This window comes from Pseudoliparis swirei, chromosome 6, assembly GCF_029220125.1.
Source record: "Pseudoliparis swirei isolate HS2019 ecotype Mariana Trench chromosome 6, NWPU_hadal_v1, whole genome shotgun sequence".
In the NCBI taxonomy this organism is placed as follows: Eukaryota; Metazoa; Chordata; class Actinopteri; order Perciformes; family Liparidae; genus Pseudoliparis; species Pseudoliparis swirei.
The window spans coordinates 5,716,760-5,738,357 of record NC_079393.1 but is presented as its reverse complement, the minus strand read 5'-3'; the positions used below and the strand labels follow the sequence as shown (position 1 = coordinate 5,738,357).

General features: G+C 42.6%; 1 protein-coding gene across 1 annotated transcript in view; it reads left to right on the top strand.

Moving 5' to 3' along the window:
• The window catches only part of cspg4 (chondroitin sulfate proteoglycan 4), a 79,402-nt gene that overhangs the window by 38,968 nt on the left and 18,836 nt on the right, over positions 1-21,598 (top strand). Inside the window, exons 2-6 of the mRNA XM_056416342.1 lie at positions 6,523-6,686; positions 8,174-11,722; positions 13,090-13,278; positions 13,445-13,720; positions 18,674-18,850. Coding sequence (XP_056272317.1) covers positions 6,523-6,686; positions 8,174-11,722; positions 13,090-13,278; positions 13,445-13,720; positions 18,674-18,850 — 4,355 coding nt within the window. The remainder of the gene's footprint in view (positions 1-6,522; positions 6,687-8,173; positions 11,723-13,089; positions 13,279-13,444; positions 13,721-18,673; positions 18,851-21,598) is intronic.

Below are 21,598 nucleotides of genomic sequence, written 5' to 3'. Positions count from 1 at the left end.
AAGTACGAAAATGTCAGACATAAACAAAAACATATATATACACACATATACATACCCATACACACGCACACACACACACAAACATACATACACTACCGTTCAAAAGTTTGGGATCACCCAGACAATTTTCGTGTCTTCCATGAAAAATCACACTTTTATTTATCAAATGAATATAAAATATTCAAGACATTGACAAGGTTAGAAATAATGATTAATATTTGAAATATTAATTTTGTTCTACAAACTTCAAGCTCAAAGGAAGGCCAGTTGTATAGCTTATATCACCAGCATAACTGTTTTCAGCTGTGCTAACATAATTGCACGGGTTTTCTAATCAGACATTAGTCTTCTAAGGCGATTAGCAAACACAATGTACCATTAGAACACTGGAGTGATAGTTGATGGAAATGGGCCTCTATACACCTATGGAGATATTTCATTAGAAACCAGACACTCCCACCTAGAATAGTCATTTACCACATTAACAATGTATAGAGTGTATTTCTGATTAATTTAATGTTATCTTTATTGAAAAAACAGTGCTTTTCTTTGAATAATAAAGTCATTTCTAAGTGATCCCAAACTTTTGAACGGTAGTGTATATATACACATACACACAAACATATACACACGCATACATACACACACATATATACACACACACACATACCCTCCCCCCCCTCCACAAAAAAAAAAAAGACAACAACAAAAAACAACCCCGGCACCCCCTTAATTATATTTTACTTGTAAGTGTGTCGACACCACCCTGCATCTGTATTTGCAATCCACTCAAAATCCAAATCTTACCCCTGAGTATTTGACCCCTCCTCTAATTTGTAATAAAAGCCATCAGACTTCCATCTGAATTGACACACCGTTGATTACCAAATAACAACTCAAGTGGCCTGAGTTCATCATGAAGTGGTTCTTCACTTCTAATTGAGTGTTTTGACACTGAGTAAGTGAAGCCAACTTCCACAGGAATGCTGAAAAACTCCGTTAGCTAGATTTACGCTATGCTATTCATTTGCTTTGCCGGTTACATAACTGCCGTATGGATTATGTTCAGTGGTATTTTTCACAACTTTGTAAACCGATCGGCGTTGAATACACAAATGTGGGACACGTATTGAAGAGGAAACCGCCTTGGATGCAACACGTTCTGGAATAAATGAGCTGAAATAAGCTTCAGCGCAGAGTGGGCTTGTCAGAACAAGTTTGCATTCGCATCGTGAAAGTTTTAAGTTTTGACTTTTAATGTGGTAGGATGGCCTTGAACCAGAGAGAGCCCTAGAGCTTCCTCCCACTCGACATCCCACTCCACGTTATTGTATGTTTCGCAGCCGTCTGCCAATTAGCAGCTAACGAGCGTTTGTGGGCGGAGCCAGAGCCTCATTATTTACTTTTCACGTGGAAAAAAACTTGTCAAACTAAATCAGTGAATGTGTCGTGTCCAACAAACGGGCCGACGCAAAGACGTTCGTCAATCATCAGCATGATTGATAGATGCTCTGAATTGACTGAATAGACTTCTGATGCGTACGTATTGTGACCCGCGTCCTGATATTTGCCCTCTGCAGACACAACTGGAAAACTAATGTTTACCACCAGCACACGAGGGCTGTCAATTTCAATTTCAATTTCAGTTTATTTTGTATAGCCCATTTTCACAAATTACAAATTTGTCTCAGAGTGCCTTACAATCCGTACACATAGACATCCCTGACCTTTGACCTCACATCGGATCAGGAAAAAACTCCCAAACAACCCTTCACGGGGGGAAAAAAAGGGAAGAAACCGTCAGGAGAGCAACAGAGGAGGATCCCTCTCCAGGATGGACAGATCAATAGATGTCATGTGACCAGAAGGAATCATTACACACAAATTAAAACACAGTAACAACACAATCAATGAGTATGACACGAGTGTATGAATAGTTGGTAGTCATATTCCACGATCCAGACCTCCATGATCCATCAGGCAGATGGAGGTAGAGAGGAGGAGTGGGCGGAGCCTCAGCAGGGCCGTGGCATCGACCCGTGTTCGTACGCCGTCACGCCCTTAAAAGCTCTCCAGGTCTGTCCCCGGTTGACACCCGGCGGCAAAAGGAAACAAATGACCAACACAACCAGTATTTATAGTGAAGCCAACCGTGGTCTAACCATCGGTTCCACAGGGAGGTGGTTTGTTTGGATTCTAGACAGCGTTACCACGGCAATATGGAAGCATGGGGGGAACACACACCGGGTGTCCTTTACTTCTGCTTTTCAAATCGGGAAATCATATTATTTTAAACCAATTTGGAGCACGGTGTTGATAATAAAATGCAATCACTTCACACCAACATTAGTCAACTAGAAACAGTGCTGTGCTTGCGATTTATTTTTCTTCTTCTTTTGTGTCCAACACAATCAGGGCCCTGAAGGCATCCCGAGAGGCTCGTCTTAAAATACGTCCAAAGTGTCTCTGACTCATCGGCGCGGTCGAGTCACGGGGACGCAAAGCGGTCCGGGAGGCTCAACACTTCCTGCGCTTGTGGTCGGCGAGTCTCTCTTTTTCCGGACATGTGTCGCTAGATTGAGACCAAAAGAGGATGGAGAGGAGGAGGAGGAGGAGGAAAGGGAAAGACGGACAACAGGGTATTTCATTCAGGGGCTGGTGAAAGAGAGGAAGACTCGGTTTCCTCGAGCATTATAAATACAAGCGCAGTCAGTCATCAAATTATAGCCATCTGCATTGGCCCCGGACCAGGACTCTGCTCCACGCACAATAAAGTAGTTGTGAGGAGGCGGTGCGGTAGCTGAAGGGCATCGGAGGCCGTCCTCCACACACAACACCGACTGACTTCACAGCTCCGGCGTGCCGCTCTTCGGGAAGCGGGGGGGGCGATCCGTTTCAGATAACGATGCCTTGTCAGCGAAAATCACCTCGGCTAGATCGCCATCTACACACAGGACCCCCCCTGAAAAATGGACAATGTCGCCGAGTGTTATGTTGCAGGAGAGACGGCAACAGCACATTTTCTAAAAAGCACTTCGCCATAATGTGTTTCCTTCGCCCTGGAGGTGTGACTAACTTTTTTGGGTGAAGACAAAAAAAAAAGGGGTTTAAGCAAGAGCTCCGAGACGCGGGAAGTGCATCTGAATAATAAATCAATCAATTTTATTTCAGACTCAAGGTCCAGATAGTACAAAACATTAAAGTAGAATAAAATACATACAAAATCAGAAATAAAATACACATACAAATGCTTTATAAATATACAGTTGGACCAATGTCAGCTGGGACTGGTAGCGTGTAGCACTGAACTTTATTTTGATAAAACCGTGACGATTTCATTTTAGGAGTCATCAACAAGTACATAAGGTTTCATTATAAGCTCCTTGAAGTCTCTGGAGGCTTTTTTTGTAGTTCGATCATAAGTGTGCAGCGTAGAGAGGTGGACAAGATGCTCGAAACAGAGACATCTTCACTCCATCTGTACGCACACTGAACCTGCGTGAGAGAACGTTAGCTTGCGCATACATCGTACGAACGTTAGCTTGCGCAGACATCGTACGACATTGCCCGTCGACGTCTAACCCACATGAAGCCTCGTCCGATACAGAGCTTGACTCGGCTTAGCTGGGGAACTAATGAACTCCGGGTCCGGGTACAATGCAGAGTAAAAGCTGTTGTGTTGTGTCATTAGATAAACGTGATCCTTCTTCCTGAAGGCAACGTCAGCGAGACGAATTTGAAACCAGAAAGTTCCCCGGGCAGAATTGTCTTGGCATCGCTCTCTCCTTCAGCTTTTTTTTTCTTTTTTTTTGTATCCCCGCATGCTCAGTGAACAATCCGACAAAAGCTTGGGCTTAAGAACCGTGGAGCCCATTCAGATTTTTCTTTGTTAAATGCAATTTCCTGTAAGAAAAGATTTCTGTCCCGAAGGCTCCCGTGCAATTAGCACTTCAGTGTTTCGTTCGGAATACCTCTCGCATCCCCGGAAACTCTCTGAGCGAGCCCCATGATAGCCTCGAGCGCAGTCAGAAACCGACAATAGCCTCCTGAAAAGTGACGTTTCCTTCCAAATGAATGGCGTGTGACTGCGGTAACTCCATTGTGATTCTGCAATACAAATCATATTTTTCATGTTCATCTCGAAATACCAGGAAAGCTCTCAGAGCTTTAGTTTGAACGGTTTATTTTTCACCCCCACCCCAATGCCTTTTAAAATATGCTTTCCGAAATGCTAAATGCGATAATGTCCTAAAACTATTTATTGTGATATATATATATATACATATATATACAGTATATATATATATGTATATTTATATATATATATACTTAAATATATATATACAGGACTGTCTCAGTTCTTTATTTATTCTTTTAATATTGCTGATTAAAATCCTATCTCATAAAATTTTAATATTTCCTCAGACCAAGTAAAAAAAGATTTATAACAGCTGAGTGTTTGTCAAGGCTCAGGAAACCCTTGCAGGTGTTTTAATTAGACAATTCAAGTGATTTGTTTAATACCCTGCTAGTATACTTTTCATGATATTCTAATATTTAGAGATAGGATATTTGAGTTTTCTTAAGATCATAATCAGCAATAAATCAGAATAAATATTCTAATTTTCTGAGACAGTCCTGTATATAAATATACATATATTTATATATATATACATATAGATACATATATAGATAAAGTTCTTTATTTTTTTTATTCTTATTGCTGATTAACAGCTTAAGAAAACTCAAATATCCTATCTCTAAATATTAGAATATCATGAAAAGTATACTAGTAGGGTATTAAACAAATCACTTGAATTGTCTAATTAACGAAACACCTGCAAGGGTTTCCTGAGCCTTGACAAACACTCAGCTGTTATAAATCTTTTTACTTGGTCTGAGGAAATATTAAAATTTTATGAGATAGGATTTTAGAGTTTCCATAATCAGCAATATTAAAAGAATAAAAGGCTTGCAATATTTCAGTTGATTTGTAATTAATCCAGAATGCATGACATTTTTGTTTTTTTAATTGCATTACAGAAAATAAAGAACTTTATCACTATTCTAATTTTCTGAGACAGTCCTGTATATATAAATATACAAATATATATATATATAAATATACAAATATATATATATACATATATATACAGTATATATATATATACTGTATATATATATATATATATATATTTCCAAGAGCCACCCGGATGGAGATTCTTTGGCCACATGAGAACCGGTGCTGGTCGGCCGTGTAATCAAACATCTCTGATTTTTTTGCCGCTCACACAGATCGTCACTGTCTTTTGTTCACGACACGGCTAGCTTTGGAAGCAAAAGCCAAAAAATGAAATCCCGAAAGCGCGAGTGCCACGATGAAAGCTCTGCCTTCGTCATCGCTGACCGATCCAAATCCTTGTCTCAGGAAGAGAGAAACCAAAGCGCCGATGTACCCTTCGGTGTTATGAGGCCGGCTGCGTTCATGCAGACGCAACGCAGACACGAGCTGTCACACGCATGCCGAGGCTTGAGGAAATACCTTTTCCATTTATAGCTGTGACTGAGAACGCGCCCTTTTGATCGCCTCTTAGTCTCGTTTGAGAAGTTTTCCCTACTGGATGCTACTGTTAATTTTGAGGGGGTATTTTAGTCAACATGATGTCATAGGAATGTTCCAGCTCTGACACAGCAATGTCTCTGCGTTGCTTTTCCAAAGCGTGAGCGATTGTTTGTGCTCCAAAGACTGCCTTCTTCGCTGCGTTCCAATGAGTTTCTGTGTCTCGTCCCTTGTGAGGACGAGTGGGCGGCTAATGGAAAAGCCCCCTTTTACTATATCTCTTGGCGAGGGCCGTGGAAAACCCACGCAGAGGAAATGGGGTCTTGGAGGTGGTCCAGTTTAATTTCAGAGCATGTGCACTGGGAAATAATCGACTTCCTCCCTGGTTTTTCATTTTGTCGAGGGCCTCGGAGAGCACGGTCCGAGGCAGGTGGCTGAATTAGCATATCATTGGAAACGAGACAGCTCAACCCTGGGAAATCCTGCGCCCCCAAGACTCTCGATGCCCGGAAAACCACCGCAGGGGTAATGACTGATGTCTCAGTGAGTGAATCCCTTTGGGGCCGGAGGAGCTCCTCTTCATCCCGGAGCAGCTGGAGGACACCTGATAATATATAACTCGGTCCTGAGCAAGTTGCACTGCAGCGTGAGACTCGGGGGAAACGCTCATCTCCAGTCATTTGTTTCTCCAAACTTCCACATTAGAATTGCCAAGTTGCCATCCAGCAGTACAGGATGAGTTTATGGCTTCATGAGTTATCTTTGTGTTAACCCAATGGAGGGATACATGTGACCATAGCATTGAGAATACAATCTGCAGGATTTTTTTATATCGAAATGGCAAAATGTGTGGGGGGGGAGGGGCTAGTGGCACACAGTTAAAACCATTGATTTTTGCATATGCAGCATGCCTTTGATGCCTACTTCTTTTCGTTATATTTCCATTTTTTCCCTCTTTACAGAATCCTACTTCGGGGACAGCCACTGCAGTTTACAAGCCATCCAAGATGTCTCCACCTTCCACCTGTCGGTGGAGATCAAGACGGGTCGGCGGAGCGGGCTGCTGTTACTGGCTGCAGGAATGGAGGACTACCTGTTCCTCGAGCTCCAAAACGGGAAAGTACAGGTGAATGGTTCGGCCGAAATATGTCCTGGAGACAGAAAAAAAGATTACAATTGCATGAGCATGGTTGCGTCACTTTGTTTAGGCATACTTTACTTGAAAATGACACAAAAGTGATCACTGAATATAAGTCAACAACGGCTGTCTTTTGGGATAAAGCAACTGTTTCTAAAAAGGTACATTACTTAGAGAAAAGTAAAGAAAGTTTGAATGAATGGCCTTAAATATATAATTAGATTCGGTGTTAATTGTCAAATAAAGTCAGTCGTTTTGCTGATTGCTTTTTTCTACAGACAAAGCCAGTATTAGGAATACACTTCAACAATCAGTAGTACTTTATAGGTAAAACATACAGTTTGCATACAGATGCATGAATTTATTTAAAAAACGTAATGTTATACATGTCAAATCAAACCATCATCCTTATATTTCATTATGACGCATTCTGCTTGAGGAGTTTAGCATCTTGTTCTGTAGTATTGGTGAAAATGATTAAATAAGAACAATGATGCAATTTCAGTTGTATATTAATTAATTCACTACGATAATGTCCAAGTCATCACATATGAAGTTCTCAACTCACTTTTGGGCATCTTAGCTGTAAAATGTTCAACACATTTTGAAGGCATTTCAAAGCTGTCTGATAAATTGTAAAGAGTGTGACATTCAATGTTGTTTTTAAAAAGCCATTCAGCTTCGAGACCACAACACATTTCATAGGTGTTATGGAAAACAACCCAATTGGATTGGGTTAGTTTCCATATGACACCTATGAAATGAGAACTGTGACATTTTACATCTTTAATTACTTGTTCGACAGCATTGAAAAGCAGCAGAATTAGCATCAGGTGTGTTATCGGTGAGATTTATATCTATTTTCCCCACAAAGCAAAGTAGCTGTGCAATTTCTTGAAGGTAATTCTTAAGGGCGTGACTAATAAAAGGAAATATTACTTTTCTTAGAATCTAAGTGTATATGTTATAAAAGGAATTATTACTTTTCTTAGAATCTAAGCGTATGTCTAATAAAAGAAAATATAACTTTTCTTCGTTTCCTTCATTGTGTGACTCATGGTGAGATGAGATACACTGAGCAAATATTAGAATTGAATAGCCTAATATGTCATGCATGTGTAAGAATTGTGTCATTTAACTTTATTTTAATTAATTTTTTTAATGTAATGTAGTCAAAACTGTGAGCATTCCTGAAGAAGAGGGGTTTGTAGATACACTTCCTGTATCATACATGAAATAAAGTTTAAATTCAAGTGTTTTTCTGAGGGAATTTGGCTAATTTGTTCATGAATAGAAAGATTCTCAGACAGTAAATAAACAGGAGTCAACAAACGTGTACATACATTTTAGGGGAACCCTCCATCTGCTGCCAATTAGTTAAATAATGAACAAATACACGCAAATAAATGATCCAATTTGATTTGCATGTATAGTAAGTTTAATGCAATACATTAAATATGTGTGTTTTCCCTCAGGCACGAATGAACATGGGGGCCGGTGAGGTGACGCTGTCCTCGTCCCAAGGAGTGCAGCTGAACAACCTCCTGGACCACAAAATCTCCCTCACACTGCAAGACGGCAAACTCACCATGACAATCGATGAGCTCTTCCCAACATATGTTCCCGTGGATGACGACAACGAACAGCTCAATATCGACATGGGCATTTGGCTCGGAGGAACCGGAGACCTGGACGCCCCCTACATTACCAACGCCATTCCCCCCTTCCGCGGCTGCATGACTCAAGTCAAGTTTGAGTCCCACCAGTTTGATATTCTCAGCAAGGCGTTTAAACAATGCCACGACACAAAGGAATCCTGCAGCACCGAGTTTGAGGCCGGTGACGGGGAGGCAACTAGTTTCAGCACACCTGATTCCTTTGTGTCCTTCCCGACATGGAGCGGGGCTAGTGGCGCTCCAAGGGTGTTAGAAATCCTCATGAAAACCACCATTGAGGACGCGTTACTTGTTTTCCACCCTGGCCGAGAGTCAGACTTTATTGCTATTGGTCTTGTGAAAGGCTATCTCAAAGGCATTCTGGACCTCGGCAGTGGCTTGGAGGTACTGGAGAATACCCAGGTGCAGATGGATGATGATCAGTGGCATAGAGTTAGGGTTCAAGTCAGTCGGGACTCTTTTGTCATGAATGTGGACAGCCAGTCTTCCTCCCTTCCTCTTGACTCATCACAAACATTGGACCTGGTTGGAAGCTTGTACCTCGGAGGCATACAGGGGAAAATGAAGCCCGTCTTTCAAGAGAGCGGTTCCTTAAGTCGCGTAGAAGAGGAAATGACAGCAGAGTCCTTCATTGGTTGTTTGGGGGAAATCAAAGTGAATCAGAAAGATAGAAGCCTGCAGGACGCCTTGGTGACCAAAGACGTTCACGTTAAATGTGAAGGAGAGGAATACGACTACTCGAGTTACTACGACACGGACGCAACGACGTCGCCACCTGTTCGCATCCGATTTGTGAATATGGGCACCACCAACCAGCATTGCTACCCGACAGAGGATACGCCAGAGATGTTCCGAAACGTGACAAACCTTCTTGACGTCACCCCTTTGCTTGTGCCCGAAGGTGGGGAAGCTACACTTTTTATCGACAACCTAAATCCTACGTTTGACCTCAGTGCTGTCGGAATGCGTCAATCCCAGATCATCTTCACTATCCAGAATGATCCCTGGTACGGCTTACTTGATATTAACACGAATACGAAACGCACTCAAAAGTTCACTCTTCTTGACGTCATCAATGAGAAGATTAAATATATGCACGATGGGAACGAGAGGCACACAGATCAAGTCCAGCTGCTTGTGGTTGCGGAAAGTAACGGCTACCTTCCAGAATGTTTAAAGACTCCTCAGGAGTACGTCCTCCCGGTTGAAATTCTTCCCGTCAATGATATACCGCAACTTGGTGGAGGAGAAATCACCGTCACGGAAAACGGCAGAACTCGTTTGAGTCCCGCCCTTATCAAAATCACAGATTCTGACACCCGATGTGACGAATTAATAGTAACTGTGACCTCAGAGCCTTCCATGGAAGTCGGTTACTTGGAAAATGGTCAGCAGCCAGGAAGGAGCATTTCAGAGTTCACTTGCAGGGAATTAAAAGATGGAAATATCTATTTCATACACCGAGGGGGTAGAGCTGCTGGAATTACTTTGGAGGTGTCTGATGGACAGTCAGTAAGCCATTCAACTACATTTCAGTTATCTGCGACACAGCCACACATGACTATTGTCACCAACACTGGCCTTCTCTTGTCTCAAGGAAGCAACGCTTCCATCAGTAGTCAAAGTCTGGCCGTCGTCGCTCACCCTCGTAATGGAGATATTATGTATAACATCACGCAACCTTTGATATTTGGAGAACTACAAATAAAGACGAGGGAGGGAATGTACAAGCAGGTTACAACTTTCAGTCAATTTGATCTGGATGAAGACCATCTGAGTTATGTCAGCACAGACTCGACTGACCAGGAAGATATTGTGACCGAGCGGATTCAATTCAACGTCCACCTGGGACAGTTCTCCCTCTGGAACCACACCTTCTTGGTCAAGATCATCCCTGCACAAGTGAAAGTTTCTACCTTGGTTCCCTTAGAGATGGAGGCGGGTGAAGAGCAAACAATCGGACTCATGGAGCTTCAAGCCGAAGTAAGAGGGAAAAACCCAGATCCTCAAACTATAAAATACATCCTTGTCAAGCCTCCGACACTCGGTAGTCTCCATTTGTCAGACAGAGAGTTGAATGAGGGGGACATCTTCACACAGAAGGACATTTTGGACAATATGATTAGCTATGGTGTGCATGTGCAAAGATCTCTGGATAGTACAGACCAGTTCCAGTTCAGAGTCCATGTTGATGATCAGTTCTCCCCTCTATACACCTTTCCAATTACCATCCTCGACAATGCCGACGCTCCCGTTATGACCATTGAGAGGCTGGTTGTCTTGCAGGGTGGTGAAAATACTCTGAACAAGAACTACCTTTGGACAGAGTCTCCGTTTTCTACAGATTTTATGTACCACGTCACAGAGGGGCCAAGGTATGGGCGACTGATCAGGGACTCCCCGCTCGGGCAGCCGAGATTTGAGGGGGCGATAAGAGTGTTCAGCAACGAAGACCTCCAGTCTGAAAGGCTCATTTACAAGCACGACGGCTCTAAGACCAGCAGTGACGAGTTCCGCTTTTCAGCAACGGACCAAGGAGCGGAAAATGCCGACGAGGGAACTGTTTATGGAGTGTTCAGAATATCCGTCCAATCCAAGAACGAGCACGCTCCCGTGAGGGTCGTGGACAAAGTCTTCAACATAGTCCGCCACGGTCAGCGTCTGCTAACCACCGACGTCATCCAGTTTAAAGACGACGACTCCGATTTCAACGACACCCAGATCGTCTACGCTCGCGAGGGAATCCTCTCGGGCAACATCGTCTCGACGTCAAACCCCTCGCAGCCCCTGTTCCGCTTCACGCAAGCCGACCTGCGAGACACGAACATCCTCTTCATTCACCACGGGGCCGACCGGGAGCGGTTCTCCCTGCAGGTGTCGGACGGCTTCCACAAGACCACCGCGCTGCTCGAGATACAGGCGGGCGAGCCCTACCTCCGAGTGGTGAACAACACCATCATCGTCATCGACCACGGAGGCACCAAGACCCTGAACACCACCCTGCTGAGCGCCGACTCCAACATGGACATCAGAGACGACGGCGAGATCAAGTTCCGGGTCACGTCGCCGCCCGCCGACGGCAGGATTATCGTGAGCGGCATCGAGGCGGCGGAGTTCACCCAGGAGGACCTGAAAAAGGGCGTCGTCTCGTACGAGCACAGTTATGAAAGTCTCCGATCCAAGGACACCTTCGGCTTCAGCGTCCAGGCGAGAGGACATTCTGAAGAAGGCACATTCAGGATTAAAATATTCAAGCAAGGTTACCTCTCGGAGCCCGAGGTGATTACCAATGAGGTCATCATTTCCTATGAGGGAGAGCACACTGTAATCACCCAGGATTATCTCAAGGTATGTTAACCGACGCATTACATAGTGTGTTCAGCAACACTTGTTTGTTTGAAGGAAGAGCTACAGATCACACATATACTATGAATTATTTTGGCTGCTTTAATCTATGAAGCACATATTTGTTTTTATTCATCAAGAGCATTTCATGTTTATACAACTTGTGTCTGTCTTTTTCAAGTTTATTTTCCTGCTTGTGAAATCGATCTTTCTCGTGACTCATGCAAGCACACGGCCGTGTTGTGTAACCCTGTCTCTAATCTACATTACAACCACATGAAAGCAGCGCGAAATATGACTCTGCAGTTGCTGCTTTTAATCTAGTTTATGTCCTAAATTACAGTCTATTAAGTGTGGAAAACAGAGCACTAAGTATCCCCCGAGGAGCTTCCTGTAATTTATAAGATGAACCTGCCCGCACTTCATCTTGAATGCAATAAATGAGATTTGAATTCCCGGCCCGTTCACGAGACGTTCTCTGTATGAATATCTTGACTTCCTTCTTTTAAACTTTAATTTCACCAAAGTGCACACGTTTTAAATATGCAGTGTTGACTGGGGAAGAGCCGAGACCCCCTTGAAATATGCATTGAACAAATCCTCTATGGAATGGCAGTGTGATCTTCTGAAATGCAACGGGCATTACGTCTTCTCAGTGGGATGACCATAAATATGCCTGCGTGTAAATCTCCAGCATGACTTTAAATGTTACCAAATGTAAAGAAAATACATTTTTAAAAGGTATTATTTTAAAGTTTCATACAGTCCCAGTGTTCTAATTAGATCGTATATGCTGCACGGGATCCATAAGGCGTAATTTTCACTAATGTTGACAGTATATTGATGAATAATATACAACAAATTAAGATCCTGTTCTAAGAAGAAGTCAGAGAAGCTTTCCAGACGTCTGTTTGAAACACGGCTGCCAAAGGAAAACTTTTGTTTTATTAGTTGAATTGTTTTTAACGACTCTGGTGTTGTTGCGCAATCGTGTTGGAGGACATCGCCAGCGCACTTAAAAAGTCAGTTTTAGTACGTATGCAAAAAAAATTCAGGTCGATTTAATTCGACGTAAAGCTCAATCTTTACACCTCACGCAAATATTTTTTCGATAAGATAAAGAGGTTTTTATTGTCATTGTTGTTCAATTGATGGCCCACAGCCAGCCGGTAGCAGCAAACAAGAGAAAAATACACAAGGATAAAAATGTACAAGGTAAAAATACACAAGAGGAGTACAACAATGTTACCAAGTAAAATGAGATGTGTGCGTTTGTTTGTTTGTTTGATGGTCGTCACACACAAAAAAAGATGTGGAATATTAAGTGGTTGGATTGTAAATTAACAGCTCAAACCTTTTTTGTCTTTTAGGTGGATCAAGCTGATATTCTTTCCACAGAAATGGTGTTCACCGTCAAGGAACCCCCTCGCCTCGGCCACGTGGTCAAGCTGACGAACGGCTCGGACGCCGCGGCCTCGCCCGTCCTCGAATACATCCACTCCTTCACCCAGGAGGACATCGATCAGGGACGCATTCTCTACGTGTCGGCATCCATCCAGGTTTATTGTCCATTCGTCTCTTCTGCTGTACCGCAGTGCCAGACAGTTATTTTTCATATTCACACTTCTAATTAAATCAGACAAAAACAACCTTCTGCCGCTGATGGATCCACAAGGTCTACGTTTAATATGTCGGTAACTTACTTCAACGTCCGTCTCTCCCTAGGGCGACGACGCCTTCACGGTCGATGTCAGCAATGGTTTCACCACCGTGGAGGACCTGCGCGTCTCCGTGAACATCGTGCCCCGGCTCATCCCCGTCCAGACCTTCAACTTCACGGTGAAGGAAGGTTTCAGCCGGCCGATAGACGCCGACATCGTGAACATCTCGCATCCCTTCTACACCTCGGCGAACATCGACTTTGTGGTGGAGGAGGCGCCGCAGCACGGCGAGATCCGCTACCTGGACGGAGACGAAGTGACTTACTTTACATGGGAGGAGGTACGTGGCGAGAGAAACAGAGAAGTTATGACTTCAGATACGCAGTCCAACACAAAATATCTCTAAATGTATACAATGTACACGACCGTTCAAAAGTTTGGGGTCATCCAGACAATTTCGTGTCTTCTATGAAAACTCACTTTTATTTATCAAATGAATTGAAAATTTAATAGAAAATATAGTCAAGAAATTGACAAGGTTAGAAATAATGATTAATATTTGAAGTATTAATTTTGTTCTTCAAACTTCAAGCTCAAAGGAAGGCCAGTTGTATAGCTTATATCACCAGCATAACTGTTTTCAGCTGTGCTAACATAATTGCACAAGGGTTTTCTAATCAGACATTAGTCTTCTAAGGCGATTAGCAAACACAATGTACCATTAGAACACTGGAGTGATAGTTGATGGAAATGGGCCTCTATACACCTCTGGAGATATTTCATTAGAAACCAGACGTCTCCACCTAGAATAGTCATTTACCACATTAACAATGTAGAGAGTGTATTTTTGATTAATGTTATCTTTATTGAAAAAAATAGTGCTTTTCTTTGAAAAATAAAGACATTTCTAAGTGACCCCAAACTTTTGAACGGTAGTGTATATTTATTTAACTTCCATCTTCCCTCACTAAGTCTCAAAGTTAATTGTTATTGCTCGACCTATATGGTAGCAGGCTATGCTCCTGATGTATTATTGACTTACTGTTCACCACGATGATGAGGAAGGTTATTGGCTATTTGCCTAAACATCCAGCTCTTCTCCTTTTTATGCGGTATACTATTCGTTTTTGCTTGCACATATTCAAATGTGCAAAATATGCCAGATATGTCAAAGCAGCATCCTCAGATTCTACAGAGATACAATCGTCTTAAATCCTTCAGTGTGTGGGGGCTGATTTGTCTTCCATGCTGTTATTGATGTTCCTTGGAGTTCTGATTAGTTTTTTCTTGTGGGCCGAACCTTGTCGAATGCAACGCGGAGCTTATTAATCTACCAAATGGTTGGTTTTCACCAAACTGTCGCCTCTCGCTAAAAAGATCAGATCATTTCTTCAAAGGACATGAATTCTCGAAATGTGGATCAAGATTCTTGTATTTGTGTCAATCTCCGGGACCGAACCGTGTCCCCCGAAAAAACTCAATAATCCACATTTCATCCGGTCTTAATAACTCCGGGGAGTAGAACATCTCCGTCTTTTACGACGACATCTAGGTGGCCGTTCAGCCCCCCCCCCCCCCCCCCCCACATGTTACTTCTCCCAGCCCTGTTTTTTTGGGCGGATTTGTTGTGTTGTGCCAGACGGAGAGAGCGGGGAGACACGTGGAGCTGCAGCTCCCTGGTCGTTTCGTGCGGTTTGGAGGCCGCCAGCTTTAGGAAAATGATTCCCAAAAAAATGCATGAGCGTAGTTACCATTGAAGAGAAGAAGAAGAAAAAACCTCATGCATTCTGAATGGACCGCATAGTTTACTGGAGCTAGTTCGACACACATCTCACAGCTCCTGGATCTGCTCCTCTCTACTTTGCTGGAGCATTGTGGAAAAACTGACGATGCCTTCGGACCGCCCGAAGCCAAAATAAACCGGGCCCGGCGTATATTCCTATAATAAGTGCGAGTGCACGCCAGCGTCCTGCGCTCTGCTCTAGGCCCGTCTCTCAAAGATCCCAATGTGCAGCTCAAATGGGTCTAGTGCGTAGCAACGGTAACATTGGCAACGGAGAGAGGCAGAAAATGAACATGGATATTATTATGCCACTACGGAAATGTCACAGAGAAGAAGAAGAAGAAAAAAAGAGTAGGTCTGCTGTCTGGAGTTCCTCTGTTTTCTATTACTGTTACACTCAGAAAATGAAACACAGTCGGTTTCTCGCAAATGAGGAGCACGTGTACGAATACACGTCCGACCCTCGGTCGGTGGAGCATTGAAACCAGACCGTGATTGTTTTTCAAATTTATGCGTTTTATTTTATTTTCTTTTTTTATTCCCTCCGAGGTTTGAACACAACCGGGGTGTGTTGGGAAAAGTCACAAGCTTCTGAAGTTCACTGAGGTTGTGTAAGTGCACAGTAGCCGCACAGTGAAGAGAAACTGAGAGTGTCTATACCCCCCCCCCTCCCCCACCACCACCACATGAATGTCAGGGCGCTCTGTGGGTGCCACGTGGTCCACGTGTGTCGCATCCAACCCGGGTCCGACAAAATCAGGCGTGTGGTTTTCCTCCTCGGTCACGAACACGTTCAGGAGCCTCGTGCAACCGTGAGGTTGGGATCCAAAAGTGGGAAATCTAAAAACACTTTGCTGCGACGCACCTTCTCTTTCATCAGGTCTTTCACCACGGGGGCAACTTTATCTTTCGTAAAGTAAAAAAAAAAAAAAGGAGGAAAAAAAAGTCCTGTCCTCTCTGGTTTACGTTAACTTCTTTTTCCCCCTAAAAATAAAAAATACAGTTGGCAAACAAAACATGAACATGAAATAAATATTGACATCTGCGTCAGTCTAAAAGGCCACATGTCCCCCGACAAGCCACCCACTGTTTATTGTCCCGGCGAGCAGACTGATTGTCTCGCTGATTCCCCCCCCCCCCCCCCCCCCCCGATCAGTAATGATGATGCGGGTTGTTATTCGAGAAGGATGCCCCACCCCTCCCCCGTCATATGGGATCCATTTGCCACTTCCTGCCCTCTGAAGCGGGCCCTTTAAAAAAAAAAAAAATCCACCGCAGCTCGACCGGCTTTCGTCGAGACCAAAGTTCCAAGCGTGTCCTCTGCGGAGGGGGAGGGGCCAGCGTCTCTGGAAATGTGTCCCGCTAAACGGTGACGCGTGCATATGATTTGATCCGGGTAGGACGACGGCGAGAGCTCGGGGGGGCAGACATCGGCCGCAGGTGCTGTGTGTGTTTTCCATCCAGCTCGCTTGAAACACGACGACCGATGCTTTAAAAAAAAAAAGATTCTGCATCTGGTTCCCCTCAAGGTTTCGTCCCACATGGGAGACGCTCCCCCGGCCGCCGCTGCCACACTTTAAAAGACTATGATTACAGCCTTTAAATACAAAACTCCGAGGACACATTTGATGTATTGAGTGCGACGACGGAAATATTGTGTTGACCGTAAGTCTGACGTCACGATGGGGAATCGTTTGGGATCCGTCTGTTGAATACGAGGCTAGAGGCAGGAGACGGCTAGCTTAGCTTAGCTTAGCACAAAGTCTGTCAAGACCGTGCAATCCACCGAGGGGACGGCCTTGTGTGGAGACGGATTACCACACGACTTTACCGTGAAACGGACAAAATTAAGTGAAGGCAATAAAAGAAGGTTTAGAAGAAATATCATGATGGGCTTAAAATAATAAGCTGAACTTAATAAAACAGCAGCAAGTTAGCGAAAAATACACAAATATCTCTAAGATGAACAACATGAACCGGTCTCCTCGACCAGTTTAACGTCAACATATGCTAAACTAGAACGGGCATTCGGTAGACTGGATACCTTCGCATATCACAAGATTGGGCATTGAATTATGAACATTTTGGCATTAGTTGCATGCCAATTGGATAGAAATTGACGCGCTATGGCAAAAAGAAGATGTTGACCTTTTCATGACCTTGACTTTGACCTTTGACCCGATCGATCCCAAAATCTAATCAAATGGTCCCCGGATAATAATCAATCATCCCACCAAATTTCATGCGATTCGGTTTAATACTTTTTGAGTTATGCGAGTAACACGCATACAAATAAATAAATAAATACAAAGCGATCAAAACATAACCTTCATAACATTTTCAATGTGAAGGTAATAATTACTTCTAATTGTCTCTTGGCTTATTTTTCATCTCACAATGACAAACCTTGTTTACGTGCATATATGCTCGAATTGGGTAATTCCACTTTTTTTGTTAATTTAAATGCACGTTGGAATGTCCTAAAAGATGAAGCCAGTTAACGATTCGAGTAAATCAACTTTTGCTTTAAAAAATAATCCACATATATTCTATACGGGGAAAGTGATATTAATGGGATTTTACTACGTTCTTTAAAGTTGGTGGACTAACGAGAGGAAGATTGATAAAATATTCAGGCTTTTTAGTCCCCGACGGCATATTGTGTGTGAGATTCTCCCCGTCTAGTAAACGCCCACGTCTCAAACTCTAACCCAGGTTTTCTATTTTAAATATGTTTATGAAATTTCTCGTCTCCAAAAACCCACAACTGAAATAATTAGACCCCCCCCCTCCCCCTCAGAAGATATTATACACGAAAAAAACCTTTCTTTTAACCCTCCTGTTACCTTAGGGTCAATTTGACCCCATTCAATGTTTAACCCTCCTGTTACCTTTATATTTACTGACATATTTTACCCTCTGGGTCAATTTGACCCCAGCAATCAAAACCTCCAGAAAATTATTAGAATTAATATTTTTTCCAAGTTTAAGTGTGAGGTACTGTATGTTTGTTTGTTGACGACCTAAATAGCCCTTTAAATATATAAAAAAGTTGATATTTCTTATATGTTTGACGCAGTGAAAAACAGCCTGGGGTCAAATTGACCCCAAAGAACACCGACATTAAACATTGAATGGGGTCAAATTGACCCTAAAGGTAACAGGAGGGTTAAAATAAAAAATGTAAGAGTGTGAGATGGAAACAATGTCGTGATTCTGAGTTATATGATGGCTTTGTGGTGTCACACTGAATACGGCTATTCCATCGGTCAGGCCCACCCAGACTGCCGAGTTCATGTTGTTTCAGGTCTGAATCCAAATTGAGTGACAACCGGATCCTTTTGTGTGTGTGTGTGTGTGTGTGTGTGTGTGTGTGTGTGTGTGTGTGTGTGTGTGTGTGTGTGTGTGTGTGTGTGTGTGTGTGTGTGTGTGTGTGTGTGTGTGTGTGTGTGTGTGTGTGTGTGTGTGTGTGTGTGTGTGTGTGTGTGTGTGTGTGTGTGTCCTCCCCAGCTGAAACTTGGACACGTCTACTACATGCACGACAGCACCGAGAGCACGGAGGACAGTTTCACGCTCTCCGCCTCGGCTTACGAGATCGAGCGCCGCAGCCTCCCCGTCTCCATCTCGGTGACCGTCACGCCGGTCAACGACGAGCCGCCCAAACTGACGCGCAACACCGGACTGGAGGTAAAGTTTGGCTCTTCAAAAGTTCATTTTAAACGTTGCCGCTGTGGGGAAACCCGTATAGAAAGTGGATACTTTTCCCTTTTTTAGTAGATTTCAACTGGTGAGAATTCGATCTGACCACGAGCGTCACTTTGTTTTCAGGGGAAGGAAATAACTCACTTTGTATTGCCACCTTTCACAACAAGGCAGTATTTCTTACTAAGAGGAGAACAAATAACTTGCTTCCTTAGAGGTTGACGTCAGTTCGCGTTTGTTTTTACATTACATTTTGCTTTTATCTGCTTATATCTTTTCTTTATTATTAGTTTTTCTTTCTTTTTCTCCTGCAATATGTTATGAAGAAGATTTTGCGTGATTGGTCCGATGACGAAGCCATACAGAATATGAGAGGGTGGCAGACAAATGGCTTTATAATGGTTATTGAGATTATGCCTTGTTAAAAGAGGTGGATTCATTTTTTTTAAACCACCTCATAGTGCTTTATTTACATTGTTTCCCTGACTAAATGTATTAATTTAGTCTCTTTCTGCTCATTTAGAAATCACAACATATGCAAACAGTCAAAAAGGCTTTTATTTTGAAGGAGCTCTTTCCATTAAAGGAAGTTTATTGAGATTATGCCATGTTTAAAAGAGGTCGATTAATTTTTTTTAAACCACCTTATATTGCTTTATTTACATTAATTCTCTGACTAAATGTATTAATATAGTGGCTTTCTGCTCATTTAGAAATCCCAACATATGCAAACAGTCGAAAAGGCTTTTATTTTGAAGAAGCTCTTTCCATTAAAGGCTCAAACTGATATAAAATCTTAATGAACTCTGAACTCTGAATGAACATTCTCACATCTATTGCTTGAGCTGCCGCCCGGTGTCATGAATCCTGTATGAAGGGAGAATTAATTTCACTTCATGCCGCAAGTACAATGAACGCTGTGAGTTTGACCTGAGACGCTGAAGGCCGCCGACCTCGCAGGCGATGACGCACGCCGCACCGGGGCGGCGGGCGGCCTCCGCGGCGGATTTGTTTTTTCGTAAATAGCCATAAAATAGAAGTTAATTTGCATATCCTCGGCTCGAATGCTCCCAAATATTGCAAATGAATCATGAACAAATATAAGAGGTCAGTGATTCACTGCTCGTATCTCAGTTTGGAATGGAGGAAACTTTAGTTTCATTATCAAACTAATAATCATCCATGTATCTCAAGTACTTAAGAATCCAATACGTTCAACTTTTAAATGAAATATGTCTAATTTGGACACATTTTTCAGTCCATCTTTGGCTTTCAGTAACATCTTCTGATTTATTGTTGTATTTTTACACAATATAACTAGCATCGCTCTAACGGAGGAGTTTTATTTATCACAGCGGGACTTTAATTATTGCCCGTCCCTAATTAACATAATCAGGTGAAAACAAATCTGTTCATTTAAACTCAGCTTCAGACATATCATTGTGTTTGGGGTTTCTTATTAAGCGTATTTAAATACTTAAATATAAGAAAAACACCTAATGTATTGGCGTGCTTTCTATCTGAACATACCTGTATTAACGCTCTTTTTTCGCGCCTGTCTCTTTAAGTCCAGCCCCGCCCCCTTCCTCTGATTGGCCTGCGAGAAAAATATTTTGCACCTTTTGATTTAGAAGTAAAAGTGAATTAATGTATTTGACTTTTTGTCTCCAGATTGATTTTTTAAATAGACACAAAAAAACTTTTTACAAATAAACTTCAATAGACTCATCCCTTGTTGGATCTGTCAGTTTAAAAGTGGAACACAATAAAAAGCTCAATCAAAATGCTCAATCTATCAATCCCCAAAAAGTGGAATAAAAGAGGGAACTAGAATGGGCACTCGGTAGAGCGCATACCTTCGCATATCACAAGATTGGGCATTGAATTATGAACATGTTGGCACTAGTTGCATGCCAATTGGACAAAAATGTATCGTGCTATGGTAAAAAAAAAAGATGCTGACCTTTCCATGACCTTGACCTTTGACCCGATTGATCCCAAAATCTAATCAAATGGTCCCCGGATAATAACCAATCATCCCACCAAATTTCATGCAATTCGATTCAATACTTTTTGAGTTCTGCGAATAACACGCATACAAATAAATTAATTAATTAATAAATAAATAAATACACGGCGATCAAAACATAACCTTCCGCATTTTCAATGCGAAGGTAATAAAACATAAAACAAAGAGACTTCAAATGTATCTAAAATGATAAAGTTACGTAAAATAGTCAAAATAAAGGGTATCATCTTGATTTCCAAGAGCCGTGTGTCCCACTTCCTCTAACTCTCCATTCGTGAATAATTTCACCACAACATTTACCGTTTGATGCCAAATAGAAAGACGTTCATTCGATAACGTCTTCATCTAATTCTCATATAATTTATGTAATTATACGATAAGTTTTTTCGAATGTGTTTGAGAGAGATGCAAAAAGTTTTTGAAGGATCAATTAGGTAGACTCCACGGTACGAGGAGGAGGAGGAGGAGGAGGAGGAGGAAAGCCAGCAGAATAATCAGCTCACAGACCTGGAAACCCCCCCCCCCCCCCCCCCGGCTCTGACTGCGGCTACGCGTCGCCCTGGCAACGCGTATTTTTGGAAAAACCAAAGATGGTCGACGAGACCGCGACTTTCTGGCAGAGTGAGAGAGTGAGAGAGTGAGAGAGTGAGAGAGAGAGAGAGAGAGAGAGGCGGCGTCCAATCCCTGAGCCTCCTCTGCTGCGG